Source organism: Dendronephthya gigantea, unplaced genomic scaffold (genome assembly GCF_004324835.1).
Source record: "Dendronephthya gigantea isolate DGI-Jeju-01 unplaced genomic scaffold, DenGig_1.0 000070F, whole genome shotgun sequence".
Lineage (NCBI taxonomy): Eukaryota > Metazoa > Cnidaria > Anthozoa > Malacalcyonacea > Nephtheidae > Dendronephthya > Dendronephthya gigantea.
Genome location: NW_021163080.1, coordinates 736697 through 757440, shown reverse-complemented (window position 1 = coordinate 757440; position 20744 = coordinate 736697). Strand labels below are relative to the sequence as shown.

Below are 20744 nucleotides of genomic sequence, written 5' to 3'. Positions count from 1 at the left end.
AGGAAACTTAAACTTATACAAGTACACCCGGACTTTCAGATCGTATAGTATTATTACATTGCCATCGTAATTATGGCGTAGCCTAAAGATCAAAATTAAGATCATGCAATTGGTGTAATTATAATGCAAATGGTAATGAATTAGTACCCCGAGGCGGTGCGGAGCACCGTGAGTGGGTATTACTAATTCCGCTGGGAGATTAAATACACCCGGGTATTTTGACAGAACATAGCGGTATTGTCACAGGACATTATACAACGAGTGAGTCTTCTGGTATAATGTCTATTCTGTGATATTGTCCAAATTCTATGTCATGGACAGTCGACGTCAAACTTGTACCCAGGGTCTTCTGTGTTCACGGGGCGCGGAACTACGCGACGAAGACCCTGGTCGGGGCTGATGACGTCACAGCATGGGAATCTATCGCCTCAGGGGGTGTAAGAAAAGATATCATATTACATGCTTCCACTTTCCATGCTTTCATTTCATCTTCGTCGCGTAGTTCCGCGCCCTGTGAACACAGAAGACCCTGGGTACGAGGTTGGGTCGACGTTGGATAGTTTTGTGTATTGTTTTGTGTAATGGTTTTGTGTTTGGTGTTGTTGGGAAGTTGACTTATTCATTAATTAGTGACATATGCATTATATATATTAGCGTTAATTAAACTTTTAATTGCAGAACTTTTTTAGCAGACATTGCGACATATGCGCGAGTAATGTGAACAAGGTAAAATAACAGCTGATTGACAAGATAAGTATAGGAGTGGGATTAGAGTGAGGGCAGAGTAGTGCGAGACAGCGCGGAGAGTAGACGAACAGCCTGTGAAGGGAAATCGCGAATAGAAACCTAAAAAAAACAGAATTTATGACTGATGATAATTATTGATCGGGGAATGAATTCCCTATAGTGCATTGTTTTGTGTATTATTGAGCTTGGTATGTTTTGCAAAGATAAAACCGACTACGAAAAGCTATCACACATTGTTTTAAATAATATATAGATATAGCACTTTAATTTGGGGGCGTTATCTCGACTTTATTTCATAGTCATATTCAAACCAGTTTACAATTTTTTCTTATGCTGTAAATTGTTTGTTTTAATCATTACTAGAAATACACATGCATGCAGCAACCTCTCGCCATTTCAAACGAAACAAATAATTTCCTAAGCCAGCCAGACCTAATCTTTTATTATGAAATGACTTAAATGAGTCGACATATGATGTTTTTAATGTTCGGAAACAAAGGTAGTCCTAAAACTAAAAGAAAAATGAGAAGCTAGTCATGCCAGCTTTTCAACACGGAAAAATGCTCGTGTTTACGGCCGTCAAGGAAAACTTGTGAAGAAAAATTTGTCAATTTTTTCGCGTACACACGAGCAAGTAAAACTTGCAAGTGAACTGGTCAAGTGAACTGGACAAGGAAAACCTGTCCGTCTGTACGAGGCTTTAGGAGTTAGGATGGGTAACTCGACATCGCGATCGTCCGCTTCTACATTGTTCATGGTTATCTCAATATCTAGTTCTACCTCTTTTAGCTGCGCCTATCCCAAAATTCCATTGCCGATCGACAGACTTTCGAAATACACTCTTGAGTACTCCGATCAGACGATCGAACTGTTCTCCCAATCAAGGGGCACGACATTTTGGATAGCAATACAGGGTGTCTCAAAAAAAACGCAACCACTTAAATATGCAGAACATTAATACAGCTCTAAAGCGCAATAGATAAGCACCTCTGGGAATTGAAAATGGCTCTTAATCCTTCATTTACAATGCTAAAAGTCATTTTAGCTGAACTATGGTGCAAACCCGAACAATATTAATATTCTTGTATATTCTTGCATATTCTTGCGTTTTTTTTTGAGACACCCTGAAGATCATGAGATGATACACCTCATTAAGCCTCATTATCATCTCATTATCTATTGTTTGAATTGCATTCGACGCGACCAAAATGCGACGTTTAACCTAGGATTATAGCTAGGATCGATGTTATGCTGATGACTCAACTCAATACTATTTTTGGATCAAAATCAAAATCGAATACACACATTCATGCAGACAATGATTTAAATTTTTTAGACTAAAAATAGGGTCATTTGCGCTATGATGAGCCAAACATAAAATGTAAGAAAATCCCTTGTCGAAGCGCTGGTTACTTGTCGTTTGAGAAATCCTTCCGGGTCCATTAAGAAATCACAATGCTTTTCACGGATCTTTTTTCGCACCGTCGTCTGAGAGAAACTATCCATGTCTAGGAATTCTTCTTTGTCATTGCTATATCGAGGCCATGTTGGTAAACTATCCACATTGCCAACTACAATCGGTAATCGTGTTGTGCCTGAATTTGGGTTGCTGTAATTGCAAGAGAAACTGAAATTTCATTGTGTTATTGTTCAAAGTGCATTGAAAAAGTAAGAGTTATTCAAATGGCACTGATTTTTAAAACACATGCATGCACATCAACGTTCTTCCATCCTGCAAAAGTGCAATGTACTGCGGTGGCACCGGGACGCACACACATATAGCATAGGCGCGGCTAAGATTTGTTCCTGTGTATTAATTTTAATTATTTTTGGCCTTTGTATATGAGTAGATATATTATGCATGATAAGCAGGTACGCCATGCTCAGCAAAGTAAACTCAATTATACAGGGTGTATCAAAAAAATGTCCCAAATGTAAAATTTTCGTTTTTCCGGATATTTTGCAGAATTTGCCAACTTCATTTGGGACATTTTTTTTGATACACCCTGTTGTTCACCACTGTCCCTTGCGTGTAAATATATATGATCAATTCCATCCAGCCGGTTAGCCTATAGATGTATCATAAGTGCTAAACACGTGCTTTATATTGCTCCAAACGACTGTGATATATTATAACATACCCGGTTTTAGCAAAGTTTGTCCAGTACAGTATCATCCTCATAGCGAGCGTTTGATCGTCAGGCCGGAACAGCGTGTTATTAACCGGTTCACCAAAGACTGACTAAAATGAACGTAAACAAAAATGCATGTCCGTATGTGGTACGCTGATTACCATGCAGAACTATTGTATTGGAAACAAGGGCATGCATACTGTCTTTTAATAGACATGTTTACTATAGAAAGTTAGCTTTTTTGGAATGCTAGAGTGTTCTATTTTCAGGGCTGTAGCTATATATAGGCTTAATTAGGGGGTTATTCATATATATTCATGTTCGAAAACTATGATTTAACTATCGCTATCGAAGAAATCAGTCAGGCGTAGAACAATAATACAATATATCAATATTTCTCCCCCCCGCCAAATTAACTGATTTGCATGATCAAAATGCTTCATATTTTCAAATTGTCAACGGATTAAAAGGGATACGGCAATGAAAATGATCTCTGTCTATTTTAAAAGAACCTATGATTATTTACAAAATTCGTTTACGGATTTTTGTTCCTGCACTTTGTTACTTCTCAAGATATTTTCGGATGAAATTATCTTCCATCCGCCATTTTGGATATGCATATTCTTGGTCTGATATGCGTTACGTCATAAGCTAGGTAAAAATTTGTTTTGTAACTTTAAATTAACGATCCAATGAAGTGATAGTTTCATGGTATTACAACCGCACGTATATCTCAAATTATAACGTTTGAATTGTAAAAGTTCTAAACTAAAGCGTAAACATGTAGTTGTTATTTTTTAAGCGTTAACCCTGCTTTTGACGTCACGTAATTAGATCTCATTATAAAACAAGATGGCGGATATATCGCGATAGTCGATGTTTTTCATCGCCAATATCTTGCGAAGTAAGGAAGATAAACAAATTTTGTAAACAGGCTTTATGAGCAGCGTAAATTTTCTTTTCAACAAAACAGAAATATTTTTTATCGCCATATCCCTTTAAGGTTTTGGTCAAGGTCGGTTGTTCCTGACAGATTTACCTTTTACGAATTTCATTTATGCAAAAGAACCAAAGAATCCTTTGGTCTTTTGAAACCTGGGTTAAATTATTGCATCGGCTTGAGGCAACCAATTCAAATTAAGCTTAACGCATGCATGCATGTTTCTATGCCGTATCCGCATAGGAAAAATTAAGCGAGCGAAATAGAAGATAGCATTTTCAAGAGTAATGCATGCTTACCACAACATCAAGTCCATGAGCTGAAAATCCAAACACTCCATAAGGGTACAAGTACGTCACGTATTTTACCAATGGGGTATGAGAATATTGAAATACGTACACATGTGTAGTATTCATGATTTTGGATCTTAGTTTAGCCTCGTGTCTGCTGGCACAAATAAACGATTCGTCTGTTCCAAATGCTACACTCGGTTTCAAAGCCTCTAGAAAGGAAGGGATACACTTCGGCTTGTAAAGTTCTCTCGCTTTCTCGTACACCGCCTCTGATGCATTTTTAAAATGTGCTTTTAATTTGTGTTCGAACCAATTCAAATAGTCGCTAATGTTCTTGGACGTTTTCAATAGCTCTTGATCATTTAGAAACGCTTCATCTTTGGTGAAGGAAAGTATTACATCTTGCTTTTTAACGTTTCCACTTTCCCATATTTTTTTTGGCTGATCAGTTATAAATTCTTTATCGACAATAGGACCGGTCCATACTGTCCAAAAATCCTTGCGATTGGAGATTTTCTTCCATGTGTCTACGCTCACATTTCGGAGACATTCGATTAAATTATCATCATCGCTGCATTTAACCTTCTCCAGAAACCATCGTAAACCGCCTTTGGTTTGAGTATCAGTCATAATCGCCCAAGGCATAAGCATGTTTCCGCTTTGGAAAATAGCTTTATCAAAATATTCCCAGCTTCCTTTAGATACGGTATGCGCCGAGACGCTGGCACCTCCAGCACTCTCACCAAAGAGGGTGATTGAATTTGAATTCCCCCAAAATATTCGATATTATCTTTCACCCATTTCAACGCCAAACGTTGGTCGTATAGACCGAGATTACCTGAAATTAATAAGATATTCTCTACAAACTTCGTTTTAAAAGAATATCATGAGGTTTGACGATCGAGCGTTACACTGGCATGCACAAGTCAGGTCATGAACAAATAGATAAAAGTAAAGTGAAAAGGGTACGTGCGACAGGTCTCCAATATTACCTAGTGTATAAAATTTGCTTCTTATCTAAAATGTGCTTCTATATAAAATAATAAAATATAAAAGTACTTGTCTTATATAAAATCATTTGCGCTTACGTATTTGCGTCGCTTCCTGTATGCTTTGCTAAAACTGAAACATCTTTAAAACCTGGTAGTTTCGTGCGAATTTTTACTCGCTTTCTCAAGGCTAGTTTCCAGTCAGGAAAATTCTCCTTTGGATCGGACTGGACAGAAAAGGTTTCCTTTGTATAAACGCCGCCTGAGAACTCACCGACAAAGAAAATTTCCTGTCCGTTCCGATCCAAAGTAGATTTTTCCTGACTGGAAACTAGCCTTAAGCCTGATAAATTTTTACCACTTTAATTGATTCAAGGCGAACGGTTCACTCTAACTTGGCGTTTTTGTTTCTGGGAACATTTGTTTGCAGGTTTTGGTTTTTTATACCTTTTGGTAACATTTTTTTTTAGTATCTGTTTTCAATTTATCTAATAACTGCGCTGGCCTCTTAGCTAGCTAGTTTATTCATCTAGATCTACGATTTCAGGCCTTGCATGCGCATGATGTCACTAAACTTATAAACCACTTTGTTGCAAATAACTTGTATTAAAAATTTGAAAAATATACTTGCTACTACGGTTAAACGCATTATATAAAATAATCAATCATAATCAAATAATTTTCTCTTCTGCATGCATGCAACTTGATTTCAACCCATTCAAGTGCATACATGCATGGAATGGTTTTGACGTACGTGGACGTAATATTGCCAATGGCGTAGCCAGCCTGACAATTTAGTCATGCTATGATAATATTTTGGTGTTCATTGACTGTGAAAACAATGATTGTAATGATTAATAATTCTAATGACTTTAAGCATGACCAAATTGCCAGGCTGGCTACGCCACTGAATGTTGCTGAATTTGAATGTTCTTTCTTATGGCATTGTACGGAACATGATTTTAAGGTCCAAGAAAAATGATTGATGACGAACCTTTGATTCGGTCATCTCCAGTTGCAAGGAACCCCAGAGCTGTAAGTCGGTAATTGATAGTAACCAGAATAACACCGCCAACGGCGACAAAATTTGTACCAGGATACTCGCCTGAGCTGCCGTGACGAAACGCTCCACCGTGAATCCAAACCTGAGAGGTGCAGAATCGTACATCTGAATGCATTTTCTCTTTCCAAAGGGGGTCACAGTGAATTTTAGCACTGTTTCGAGAAACGTAATATATGCATATTCATATAGAAAAGCAGAATTAACAACCAGCATTAGTCTTTTACGGCCCGGTCAGGAGATGAATTAAATTCAAATAAACGACGACTTCCTTAATGATGGAACATGCACGACTCAATTATAGACGAGGAAATTAACCTTTCTCACGATGACGTTTTTTCAATTTTCTCAAAAGTGTTTAAAAAATTATTTTTTAGAATCAACAGACCATTTGAAGAATAATTCCAGTCTAGAATTAAAGACAGTCGCCGTTACGAAGTCATACGCTCATGGTTTTGCTAAAAAGTACCCCAAAAATGGCGGCATATTCGTCATCGTGAGAAAGGCTGATTAGTTAATTGCTAATATGTGCGACATAATATAGAAGAGGTAATCAGCTATACTACTGTCCAGAATTAACCTAACAAAAACCGCGGTTAACCTAGGTCAGACATCGCTCTGATCAACCTCGATCTGACCTCGGTTCAACTGCGATGAGACGAAGGTTAAACCTCGGCCTAACTCGATCAGATTAACCCAGACAAAACGGGGTGATATAAATTATTTGATGGATGATGGATCCTATTCAGTATGACTTTATTATCGTGCTATTCAATGACAATGGATTATTTTATTGTCATATTTGACTGCATTGCAACACAAGCCATGATGGCTTTACGAAAGGATTCCCTCTTCAGGACCATCTTTACAGTGTCTCGAAAAAAATTAGGAACAGGGCCTAAAAACAGAGAAAATCTTACCATAACACTAGCATTCTTAGGACGTGGAAATGGTGTCCAAACATTGAGAATTAAGCAATCTTCGGTGAGTGTTAGACCTGGCCTTTCTGGTTGAATACATGCGGTTATATCTTCAGTGGTGTTTAAGGTGCCTAGAATGTAAGTATTTTTATAAACATATTGTACTAAAAATACTCTGAGTGCCGACTGACACTAAAAAATTAATATATTTTGGCGAATATATCAGGGAACAATAATTTTATTGCCGTTCGGCTTGAGAATTGCGTCCGCTCGAAATTGCAATAATTATTGCGGTTGCTACCAAAAAGTACAATACAAATTAAGAATCCATTTATAAAAGCACAAAATATTATTGGTTAATAAAGATCCTGCGCAGTGTAGATACGTATATAGCTATAACCGTTATTTATTATTCCTACGACTTTATATTCAGATACATGCAGATTCTGCGTAGGGTATACAATAAAAAATGGCTTTCAGAATTGTTTTGTGAAGATCACATGCACCTGTGAATTATTTTTATAAACACGTATTTAATTTCAGCTGAGTTTGAGAAATCAGTAATTGCATGGTCTAGCCAATTCAATTCGAGAAAAGAGTATATATTCATTTATTAAAAGCCCTTATTTCTTTTAAAAAACTTTTTATTAAAAAAACCTACTTAAGATAAATACTATACCGTTCCAAGGCTTTTTAGGTTGAGGTTTTTGAAACCTTAGTTCACCAACTGGAGGTTCGGCGTACGGAATATTAAGGAACTTTTGCACATTGACTTCGGCTAAACTTGACGACTGGATCTTGCCTCGTATTAAACCTGAATCGGTTTGGATCACTGCAAAATACAAAAATGTATAAAAAATACTAAATTCTGAGAAGCTGAAACAATCATGGAGCCTGACAGTTTCACTTCGAATTTCTGAGGCCTCGGTCAAGCGTCGCTCTTTTCGTGCACCGAACCTAATGAAAACACTAATCCTGATTACGTTTAATTCCGCGACATTCTATCTGCATTTGATGTTGAAATACCGGTACGCCCTTTCTCCATTCGTTATCCTCTAAAGTCTGAACTGAAAAGTCTTCTATACCATACCATTTAGTTTAGCTCACCGGATGAAAAATTTAAAAATAATGTAATTAACGAACGAAAAACTCGTTAAAAGCAGGTTTTCATATGATTTTTGGTAATGACATCCGAGATATGAAAAACGAATTTCAACTATAATTACAACAAATTACGACATAGAATTACCACGAATTATGTCACATCAAAACCAGCCTTAACCGAACAAGCCCTCGTTAGCGCTCGTAAACACACAGAGCCTTATAATACATATAGGTTCAAAATTGTTAACTCTCATGCATGCTACCGCGCAAGTTAACTAATAAACCTTACAAAACTTCATGCATGATCTAAAAATCATTCGGTAAACTTATCGGAGACATACAAATTACATACCCTCTCCTTGGTTAGCTGATATTAGGAAAGGCTCGAAGAGAAGAAAAATTACAATGACCAAAAACATCTCTTTATACTCCTATATATATCAAAGAAATATCCTATAATTATTCGGAGTACAATATATCGCCGAATACAATACACTTACATTTTAGGGCGCTTCCCACTTAAATAGCTGCCAAAATGGTCAGACCACTCTGAACTGAAGTAGAGTATTTCATTAGGAATATAGCGGTGAAACTGCATTTCCCGTGCTTGGCAGATGTAAATAACGATAAACGTGAATGCAGAATAAAACACTCTAAAGTACCAGTAATCTGTCGGTACTGAAATACAACAGGACGGGCCCGTCTGGCCGTTTTTACTCTATAAAGGAAAGCGCCCTTATGTATATATTTACACAATGCATGGGTCATATTACTATTAATCGTCGAGTCGCTTCAAGCACGTTTATACTTTCTATTTTAGCTGTCTTTCCTCCAATAAAAACCAAGGCAATAAAGGTGAGTACAAGTTAAATGTTGTGCATTCATAATTAGAAGGAATCCTAGTGCTGTGAATCGAGTTTAATGATGTAAATCCAACAAAATCGAACGTTAACAAATATTTATCACTGAGTGTTGCAATATATTTTGCACAGTCACGATCGACGTGCAAACACTCCTGATCGCGGACAACTTCAACGTGCAACTTTGACCACAGCTTTAACGATTAATATTTAAGAACGAAATCATTCAATTGCCTCACCTGTTACAAAATCTAACAGCTTAAAAGTTCAAACCATTCATTTGTCACACGATCAATAGGGCAAGTTGGTTATTCGCGCCAATCTTATTTATAATGATATGTGTAATGTGATATTTTTATGGTAATGCCGTGTGCAAACAGCGTGTGAATGGACCTTTCTTATAATGACGTCAAACCCGAGAAGTCTGATGTCACACGAAATTTGATTTGCTCCACAAAACCATCGAGCCAATCAAACTTCGTATAACATCAAACTTTCCGCGTTTGACGTCAGTATGAAAAAGGTCTATTTGCAGCCCGACATGCATGCATACCCATGTAGCTATGTCCATCTGGCTGTCTTTTTTTTCTCGAGGAACGAGTGTCAAGCGTTTAAAGTCAAAGTAAAGCACTGTCAATTGCACATTTTAGATAATCATCACGAATCTAATTGTGGCCATCATAATCTTATTCTTCGCCATTATTCTGTTAGTGTAGCTACATACGCCTCATTGGCGTAATAGGCCTAAATAATGATGATGATGTAGCTACATATATTGTATATAGGAGGGTGTTGTCAACTATTACGCGTCTGGTGCGCAAGTACTTTTCCAACTGTTAACGTCCTTGTACGACCGTTTAAGTCTTTAGTGTTATATGTTAACTTCCCCTCAGTATGATTACAAACATGACATTAACCATGCCTAAGAATTTTTTTACAAAGTACAATACCTCTAGTCTAAAGGTACTTTCTGAATTCCCAATAATACTGCCATATTCTGAGCCATAGTATACTGTAGTTCGAACAGTCTGAACAAGAATGTTGATGTTTATATTCCGATGATTATCTGCGAGATGATTTTCAAAAGAGTCTCTATCTCTATCTCTATATCTCTTCGTGCCATAAGGCACATAAGGCTTTGACATTCTCTTTCCATCCACTTCGGTTTGCTGCTAAAGCTCTGACAGTCGTCCATGATTTCCACCCAGCTACTCGTCTTTCGTCTTCAACCATTCTCCTCCATGTTGTTTTTGGTCGACCTGGTCTTCTCCTTCCCTCTGGCCTCCACTCCAATGCCGTGACGCAGTGCTCCCCTCTGTTCTTTCTCATTATATGCCCAATCCAATTCCATCTTCGGCGTCTGATCTCATCACTTGTTCTGTTCACTCCTGTGGTCTTCTGGATTTTTTGGTGTGAGATGGTCTGTGGCCATCTTATTCTCAGTATGCGTTTTATGCGTTTGTATTGGAAAGCATCTAGCTTCTTTGCTTCTGTTTTCGTGAGTTTCCAAGCTTCGCAGCCATACATCAAAACTGCTCTGACAATTGTTCTAAACAACTGAACCTTCGTTTTCCTACTAATCTCACTACTGTCCCAAATTCGTCGCAGCCTGTAGAAAGTTTGTCTTTGGTCGCCCCGCCTTCTTTGTCCAACAGTGCACCTAGGTACAAGAACTCTTCAACGTCATCTATCTGCTCATCATTTCCTTTTATTCTTTGGTCGTTTCTGGCGTTTATTCGCATAACTTTTGACTTCTTTGCGTTGATCTTAAGTCCTACTCTTTTCAAAAGAGTATATGCAATAAACTCACTTCGTCGAACGAAGTTCGTTCTTGTAGTATACACGAAGCTACTTTTTTCAATTGTATCGCTAATCCTTAAAACATTGATGACTTGCTTGAGTTAAGCCGAGATCCATGTACAGAGGCAAATTCCGTCACGGAAGTTGTAAAACTTCCTTTTTCGTGTCTACCTGCTATCTGATATTTTCCGTATGTACCTTCGAGAAAAGTATAAACTAGATTAAATAACCGTACCATAACAATAAAAGATCTCGCAGTCTAGTGGTGAAGGCAATGGTCTTCCAAGTGGTAAGTTGATGTTTCGGATCTAAGCTTAACTCTTTTTCTACACGACCTTCGACTAAGAAAAGTATAAAGTAAATTAAATAACCATAGCTGTTCAGGGCAAGATCTCGTAGTCTAGTGGTGAGGACCATGGTCTCACAAGTGTTAAGCCGATGGTTCCAACCTAAGCTTAATTCTTTTTCGTTATGACCTTTGAGAAAAGGATAAAGTAAATGAAATAACCATAGCCGTTCAGCAAAAAAACTCGTAGTCTAGCGGTGAGACAGCGTCTTCCAAGTGGTAAGTTGATAGTTCGAATCTGGTCTTAACTCTTTCTCCTTAATGACCTTCGGGAAAAGTATAAAGTAAATGAAATAAGTCTAGTGGTGAAGACAATGATCTTCCAAGTGGCAAGTTAATGGTTCGAATCTGGTCTTAACTCTTTTTCCTTATGACCTTCGAGAAAAGTATAAAGTAAATTAAATAACCATAGTCGTCCAGCACAAGACCTTGTAGTCTTGTGGTGAAGACAATGGTCTTCCAAGTTTCCCAGGTTGTAAGTAGACGGTTCGAATCTAAGCTGAACCTGAGCAAGTCAAACTAAACAAAAGTATGCCGATAAATGTAAGCGTTTGGGCAACTTTGAGAGAATAAGGAAATTAGTTCAGCTTGACAGCATTGCAAATACTTCGTTAACGAACCATTTCTTTACAAGTGGAAATCCAGCTTTGATTGATTTCATTGTATTGTAATAGGCTTTCAAATAACAAAAGCTTTCAATTTTTATGTCAATCATTCCGTGCTCAGAAGAAGAATTAATCATATTATTTAAAGATTTAAATAATATTTAAATAACAGGACAGGTCTGTCAGCCAATAGCTTGGCTTCATTCTTCATCGCAAGGCGCACTGAAGCAGGCAATGTCCAGCTCAGGTTCAAATTTAAAGCAAGATTATTCGTAGATTACTGGATAAAAATAAGCCAAATTAACATAATCTTTGTTTCCCCAGTTAAAACAAACAAAGGCCCGCTTATAACAATGTTGGGTTAATTTATTAGTCATATACCAATAATACCATGCAACCTGTTTGAGGCTTCTTTTGGGCGCTGGTCTTCAAAGCATAAAGACAAGTCACTTCAAATGCTCAAAAAACGATGGCTGGATTGCTGTTCCTGTAAGGGAGCTTCACTTTAAAAGTTTCGCCACGCTCCCCTCCTCAATCATATAGGGTACCTATGAGTACTGTTCGGGTGTAATTCACCCTCCTGCATTATATTATATACAGTTTTTATTCTTTAATCTTCCCCATATGTTAAAAATTGGTTTCTTATTCTTATTTTAAATTCTATTTCAGGTTGATAAAATATAAATCACCCGCCTCTGTGGAGCTATGATCGACGCTAAACGACGCCAAAACGACGCTAAACGACGCCAAAACGACGCCAAACGACGCCAAGACGACGCTAAAACCACGCCAAAACGACACAATACGATACGACGTCGAACAGCAGCGTAAATTGGCGATGTTCCCCGACATCGTTGAAGGTTAGAGTAGCCTGGTGGTCAAAAAATGTGCATGCTAGAGTTAGGATGTGATTTCGCACGAAAAATGCATGGTCTACGAGCAATTCTCCTGCAAAGCAGAAGTTCATTGCTCGTCTTAAAGGGTCGCGATGTTCTTTAAACCATATAGTTATTCTGTTACCTAGGTTCTGGCCACCAGGAACATAGCTAATGCATGATGCGTGTATAAATTGATTTGCATGTGAGTAAATAAATTCGGCCATAGGATTCGGCTTTGCGCTTAAGGGCTACGCGCTGCGCTTAGGGCTACGCGCTAAGGTTTAAGTTGACAAAGTTGCATGTTCAAACTAGGATTATATGTCACAACTTTAAAACATCATATACGTCATTTCATATACGTCATTTCATATACGTCATTTTCGTCATTTCATATACGAAATGGCTTAAAACGCCAGACACACGAACATTAATCATGCACAGCCTCAAATGGCAAAAATAATCCCATAGGTTCTTGTTCCATCTCTCGGAACGCTATTAGTTAATTTACGGCTACGAATGTAGATTTTAATATTATAAAAGAAACACTGTTTTGCACAATATATACGCATATACAATTATAGCCCTAAATGGCAAACATAATCCCATGCATAGGTTCTTACCTTGTTCCATCTCTCGGAACGCTATTCTTGGGTGATTTACGGCTACGAATGTAAACTGTAATACTATAAGAGAAACACTATTTTGTACAGTACACGCATACAAATTATAGCCTCAAATGGCAAACATAATCCCATAGGTTCTTTCTTGCTTCCATCTGTCTCTCTCGGCTCTTGTCCTATTGAAATAGTCTTATCCGGCCATATGCGGCTTTCGGAAATATAGATTGTAAAATTATGAGTTGTAAATATACTATCATTTAACATGTCTTACCATATTTTGTAATTGATAAATACTGTAGTACGAATGTATATAGTTAAAACATATTACCATACTTAGTTGTTTACATACAATTATACATATAACACATGAACAAACAGTTATGCAAAAACTGTGCAAACAGCCTCTAATGGCAGACATAATCCAATAGGCTTCTAGGTTCTCCCTCTTTTCTCTTGTTTATCAACCAGACTGATTTTCAGAAATATTCAAAGCACATACTGTCTTCCTAAAAATCTGAAATACATCAAACTATACAATCTGGTTAACGCACACTTACTAACAAAATTTATACACATGAAAAATAAAACATCCTCTTAATGAATGTGAATTGATACTTCAAATGGGGAGGGAGCGTCATTCTTACTTTAGTAAAAACAGATTAAGAGACAACATGGGCAGTGGCATTGTAACTTAATTATTTTTCCAAGGTCTCTGTGAGATTTCCAATCACTTTGCATCGTTGAGCAGTGCTTATGGAAAGTAAGGCGCCACTTTTTGTCTGTACTGTTTAACCTTGCTGAGTAGTTCGAAGTGTTAGCAGGTATCTTGGGATATCTAATAAAGTTGCAGTGTTATTTTCATCGCTGTTCCTATAAGGGCAGCTTGCTTTGGCGATATGCCTTGGCTCTAAAAGTGTTTTATCAGTTTCTCAGACAAAAGATTTCTACTCAGTGCTGTTTCTTTAAAGGTCAGCTTGCTTTGGCTAAGTCTTATTAATTTGGTCATATTTTTCACCTCTAAAAATTAAGAAATTTTTAAAAGAATGTAAGAGATTTGTACTCAGTACTACCTTTCACTTCGGCCGCCTTCCTGGCTATATGTCTAGCCTCCAAAATGTAGTCAATTTGTCAATAAAATTTTTTTTTCAAATTCTGTTTCTATAAGAGCAGTGTGCTCTGGCTTTATGCCTTAGCTCAAAAAATGTACAGTCAATTTTTCAGGAAAAATTTTCTTTTTCTGCTTTTTCCATACACAGGGCAGTTTGCTTCAGCTATATGCCGAAGTTTTCAAAATGTTCATGAAACATCTTAACCAAATAAATCCTTGAAATAATAAAGCTACAAAGTTTAAAAACTAAAAACCGTTAGGAGAACACTGCCTATGATTTGTCAGAAGAATAGTTTTTGTTTTTCGACGAGGGCTTTGAAACACCCTGAATCAAAATGCTCTGAATTAAACTAAGTTATATACTCTGTCTTAGTTAGTCGGTTCTCAAACTGGATTGGGTATATAAGTCTTTGTAGAATAAAATATACACGACACTTATAGAATACAGCTATACACATAGATATACATGCATGTTTCACTGGTCAATACACCAACATAGTGTAAAAGACTTTCACACTTTCTATAAAGCATGCCAAACGTAAAGTGCACATCTTACACCTTCTTCATATGTAAATATTTTGCATCCCAATTGATATATTTGTACATTATTATTATATATGCAAGAGTGAAATAAAAGTAGAAAAATTATCCGTCTCCATGTCTCTTGATTTCAATAGTTAAATATACACACATGCTTTGTAACACATGACAATGCTTTAATTAAATCTAAAAAAAACTTGTGTACTTTGTGTTTTTTTCCGGCTTTCGGTGAGGGTTTTCCTCCAGGAACTCTGGTTTCCCTCGTAATAAAAACAGTGTCCGTGTGTTCGGAACCGCGTTTATGGTTGGTTTTCCATTCAAAATTTAACTTCTCCCCGGATTGATTTCCTAAAAGTAACAAAATGTCGTGTTAACTCCATTTCACGTTGATCTTAATAACTGCATTTGGTACAAAGTTAAAGGAATGTTTCCCAAAACAACAGGCATTTATTTTGTAGGTTAAGACTTCAAAGTGAACTAAAATTGATGGAATCTGACTGTGCACACGGGTTACTGGGTTCAATTCCCTGCACACTGTATTGCTTTCCTTCGGGGTAAACTGTTCTTCATCGGCAACAAAGCCAAGATCTATAATTATCAGCCATTTCCACCTAATTTCACGTGACAAGCTAAAGTGAAGATTTTGTCCCATTCCAAACTACAAGAAAAGCAGAATTTTGGAGACCGCAGAATTTCGGCGCAAGGCAGTTCACCAACAATAGTGGTCGAGTATTGTTAATCGTTGATGAGCATTTCATGTCCAATTCATGATAAAGAAGACGTGTGATGTTTAATGTTGTAATGAACACAGCTAATGAAGATGCAATTACAGACATTCCTCGGTGATAGGACAAGAATTTGACCATTAAAACATCGTTTACCATATCAAAATATTTGACATCATAACCAAAGCATGTTTTTATATCAACACGAAATATGCTTGCAAATTTACATTATTACATAGGACCAGAATTAGACCATTCAACCAGTGTGGTTATCCATGTCAAAATATTTGACATCATAACCAAAGCATGGTTTATATTGTTTATTGTTTGTATATAAGTACCAAATATGCTTGCAACTTCACATTGGACAAGCATTTGACCATTAAAACAGCGTGGTTATCCATGTCAAAAAATTTGACATCATAACCAAAGCATGGTTATATTGTTTAATGTTTGTATATGAACGCCAAACATGCTGGAAACTTTACATTGGACAAGCATTTGACCATTAAAACAGCGTGGTTATCCATTTCAAAATATTTGACATTATAACCAAAGCATGGTTATATTGTTTAATGTTTGTATATGAAAGCCAAACATGCTGGAAACTGTACATTGGACAAGCATTTGACCATTAAAACAGCGTGGTTATCCATTTCAAAATATTTGACATCATAACCAAGGCATGGTTATATTGTTTAATGTTTGTATATGAGCGCCAAACATGCTGGAAACTTTACATTGGACAAGCATTTGACCATTAAAACAGCGTGGTTATCCATTTCAAAATATTTGACATCATAACCAAAGCATGGTCATATTGTTTAATGTTTGTATACGAGCGCCAAACATGCTGGAAACTTTACATAGGACAAGCATTTGACCATTAAAACAGCGTTGTTATCCATGTCAAAATATTTGACATCATTAGCAAAGCATGGTTATATTGTTTAATGTTTGTTATGAGCGCCAAACATGCTGGAAACTTTACATAGGACAGGCATTTGACTATTAAAACAGCGTGGTTATCCATTTCAAAATATATGACATCATAACCAAAGCATGGTTATATTGTTTAATGTTTGTTATGAACGCCAAACATGTTGGAAACTTTACATAGGACAAGCATTTGACCATTAAAACAGCGTGTTTATCCATGTCAAAATATTTGACATCATAACCAAAGCATGGTTATAGTGTTTAATGTTTTTGCTGCGATTTTATATGCGATTTTTTATCGTTGGATAGATCTGAACGAGTGATTAGTTACATAGGACCAGAATTAGACCATTTAACCAACATCGTTATCCATTTCAAAATATTTGACATTATAACCAAACATTGGTTATATTGATTGTTTTTATTTGAGCACCAAATATGCTGGAAATTTTACATAGGACAAAAAATTTGACAATTAAAACAACGTGAGAAAAAGATGAATTCAATAACCATAGGCGTTCAGCACAAGACCTCGTGGTGAACTTTACATAGACCAGAATAGTTATTATACCACAAGCCTCACTCTTTGGATTTTGCTAATGCTTTCGTGTCCGAAATTTTTCAGAAGGGCACGCGTCATTGTACCCAATTCTGGCGCCATCCTGGTATGTGCAGGAACTTTGTACCCTCATGAAAAAGTTCTTACACACACCAGGATTGCGTGAGCAAGACACAAATTGAATACTAAAAGGGGTGAGCTTCTGGTATAATGTCTATTCTGTGATATATTGTTTAAAACCCAAAATGGTTTTCTATTGGTTAAAAACAGCGCAATTTCTAACCAATCGACGTGCGCGATTCGTAGCCATGATGAATCGAGCGTCTTGGAGTCAGCAAGGAAATCCCTAGAGAAGCAAGCTCAGAATCGCAAAGCTAAACAGTTAAGAACACACCATATTTTGGTTTCACACTAAACGAGCTTACGCCATTACCAAGAAACTTGGAATCTCAACCACTCCTAAACAAAGTCACCAAAATTCAAAATTTCCCACAACCTTTTAGGAATGTTTGGAAAAAGGCAATTTTATCCGAAACATCTGTTGCAGTGTTTCAAGACTCATTTTGGTGGATATTTTGCCAACTGTTTGAACCAAAACAATCCAAGGATGTGATATTTTCGCGTATTTCCCCTAGTTTTGTGGCACTTTTTTTCAATATCCCAACGGCTTACAAAGATCGATTTTTCCACTACTACCCCAATTGCCTAGCACAAGCTTTGTATGCTGGCTTCTGCAAGGCATTCCCAGATTCGTATAAAATATTTGGCAATCCTTTCAAAGCCACTTTGACTGACACCATCTTTGAGTGGATATCGGGTGTCCGTCCTCAGCGCATGATATGGGAGACCTGGCAACTAGAGGAATTGCATGGAACCAGCAGGATTTCAAAATTCCGAAGAAGCTAGAAAAACACTCATTCCAAAAACCTTGTCTTTCGACATTGATGGTATCTTAGAGAATGAGCGAGTATCCCCTTCTGAGAAGAGTAAAGCAAGATCCCCTTCCCCTGGACAAAGCTCTGAAACCTATAAGTCCCATCCTGCAGGAAGCGGTCCAGACTTTCACAAAGTCCAGTTCAATATACTAGGGCACAGCCCATTGGTCCTTCACTTTATGAGAGTAAAAGGGGTCAGGGAAACAGACTTGGAAAGCGTTAAAAAAGTCGTTGGTCGCACAGAGATAGCCCGGTTGGCTGAGCCCAGACCGACGTATGAAGATCTTATTAACGAGTTAAAAAGAAAGAGAGAAAAATTCACAATTGCTGAGTCAGCAATACCATCTTGTGCTTCAGATGTTTTTGGAAGAAAGCAAACATATCCAGAAACAAAAGCGTCAAGTCATTGCAAAGATCAATCAGATGCAAGACGAGTTAACAAGAAAATACAGTGACTTTAAAACATCGAAATAAAAAAATATACGATCTAGTTTTATACTCAGATTATTCTCAAAATGCAAAGTGTTGTTTTAAAATATTTAAATTATTAAAATGTTGGACTTTTTCTTGTCCCAATTTCTCATACTTATCACAGAAGACCACCTTTTATACAATAAAAATGTTTTGCTTAGGCTCATAAAGCATTTTAAATAGCAATTAAATAAACTCAACTAATTTCTCAAGGAAATAATCCTTTTAATTTCTTCTCATATTCTTCCTTATGCTCATTCTCTTTCTTATCTAATTCCTCAAGTTCCTTTTTAACTGTTTTCACCAAGGTGTTATCTAATTCCATAACACGTTCAAAATCCTACCTTGCTTCTGTGGTATTCCAGCAACAAACATGAGCTTTTGCTCTCCTGAATAGAGCTATCACATTATCTGGGTCAATACTAGTTAAGGGGCAGTTAAAGTCCTCTCACGCTTCGTTGAATCTCGGGTAACCGGGCTCATGTAAATAGCCCCCAAATCTCACGTTTGGGTAAATCTCGCATGACCTGACGCATGTACAGACATGCAGACAAACATGACCAAAAGCATGCCTCATTAACCTCTTTTCACTTGTCAGAGGTACCTTTTTAAGTTCTACTCATTTTCTTATATATACGACCAGTGTGACCATATATGCAAGGTGCATGATGATGGGGCTCTTGAGCTTTAGGGGCTCCTGAAATATTTTAACAAAATATGATAGCACATGGAAATAACACCACAGACAAATAGCTAGCTACCCGTTGCTGGTTTTCTTACCAATGAATTAGAGTTTATGTTTATGTTTATTCTGTGGTTTATTCCGTGTCAAAATATGTAACTGAAGATAGAGATTGTGCATAGTAAGAGTCTTAATCTTTTAGCGGAACAATGGGGGACAACAAGTGAACTATTGACGGGGGTCCACAACAGTCGCTTTACGTCACTTCTCAAATATACAGTTAGACTGTCCTGATCTAAATGTGGTATTCATTAAAATTAGGTGGACCTGCAAAGAAGTAACCAGATCTGGTCGCACTTTGTACAACCTGAGTTAGCCGAAAATTACCCATGTGGCGTAGCTATATAGGATTTAGTTCCCTTTTGCAAATTTAAGTTATAATGATTGAATTTCTTTGAAAGTTGGTTGTTTCACAATTATTAATGCATGAACACCAAAATATTAGCATAGCGAAAAAAATCGACTGCCGAGTATTACCTTTACAATACCCCACTTGCATCCACTGCATTAAGCTTCAGGGCTCAGTTATAAAGAACTAGTTAAGTCTTAACTGTAATTAATAGGGGCAGAATTGGCCAATCAGAGTCGTGTATTTCGGAGTTAACTATAGGATTTGACTAGCTATGCAAATTGTGGTTAAAGAATTTAATACAACTGGCACCAGAATGGATGATGAGTTCGTCAATACCTTGGTACACAATGCAGCCTCGTCCCCGGCGCGTGTTTTATTAATCGGTGTTTTATTAATATTAATCGCGTAGTAATGTTTGTCCGCGGGAGGACACGCACGAAGCGACAGCGTGGGGGAGAACGCGCCTGGCAGAAAATGTTTCGAAAAGTGAAATTTGTGTCGAAAAGTGAAATTTGCATTGTTGATAATCTTTGATACTTTGAATAAGAACAGCATTACAGTATTAAATGGTTGAAGAACTTAACAAATCGTTTCAAAAAGTGAATATTGAAGGTAAATTCTTATATTTTCTGCAATCGCGCATAATACATCTTCGGATTCTTCGAATGTTTCTTCCGCCATCTTGAATACATTTTCTGCCAGGCGCGTTCTCCCCCACGCTGTCGCTTCGTGCGTGTCCTCCCGCGAGACAAACATTACTACGCGATTAATATTAATAAAACACCGATTAATAAAACACGCGCCGGGGACGAGGCTGTACACAATGTATATATACAGGAAATTAAGTAAAGAAAATACAATAAGAGAGCGAAGGGTGCTGATTTTTTTCGTCAGAAGCACTGATTTAGAATAGAACTAAAATTGATTAGATGTTCCATGTAAGCATATAGACTCAGCATCATCAGCCCCTCAATTGAGGATCGCAGCAGCTTTAACTATATGGTGTGAGCACCGAAGAAGTATTGATATATGCTTTTAGGCCCAGCATGGATAATAGAATCACTATCCATGGGCCCAGC

General features: G+C 37.2%; 2 protein-coding genes across 2 annotated transcripts; one reads left to right on the top strand and one right to left on the bottom strand.

The window, feature by feature from the left end:
• Positions 1–1808: 1808 nt before the first annotated feature.
• Positions 1809–9362, bottom strand: LOC114531337 (cholinesterase-like). The gene is given in 10 exon segments (XM_028552971.1): positions 1809–2356; positions 2889–2989; positions 4119–4879; positions 4882–4950; positions 6096–6246; positions 7082–7212; positions 7761–7913; positions 8538–8616; positions 8686–8739; positions 9285–9362. Coding segments are annotated over 8 exon segments (1710 nt in total). The 5' UTR covers positions 8605–8616; positions 8686–8739; positions 9285–9362; the 3' UTR covers positions 1809–2079.
• Positions 8945–18574, top strand: LOC114531288 (protein FAM227B-like). The gene is given in 4 exon segments (XM_028552922.1): positions 8945–9040; positions 17586–18016; positions 18183–18411; positions 18413–18574. Coding segments are annotated over 4 exon segments (918 nt in total).
• The last annotated feature ends 2170 nt before the right edge of the window (positions 18575–20744 follow it).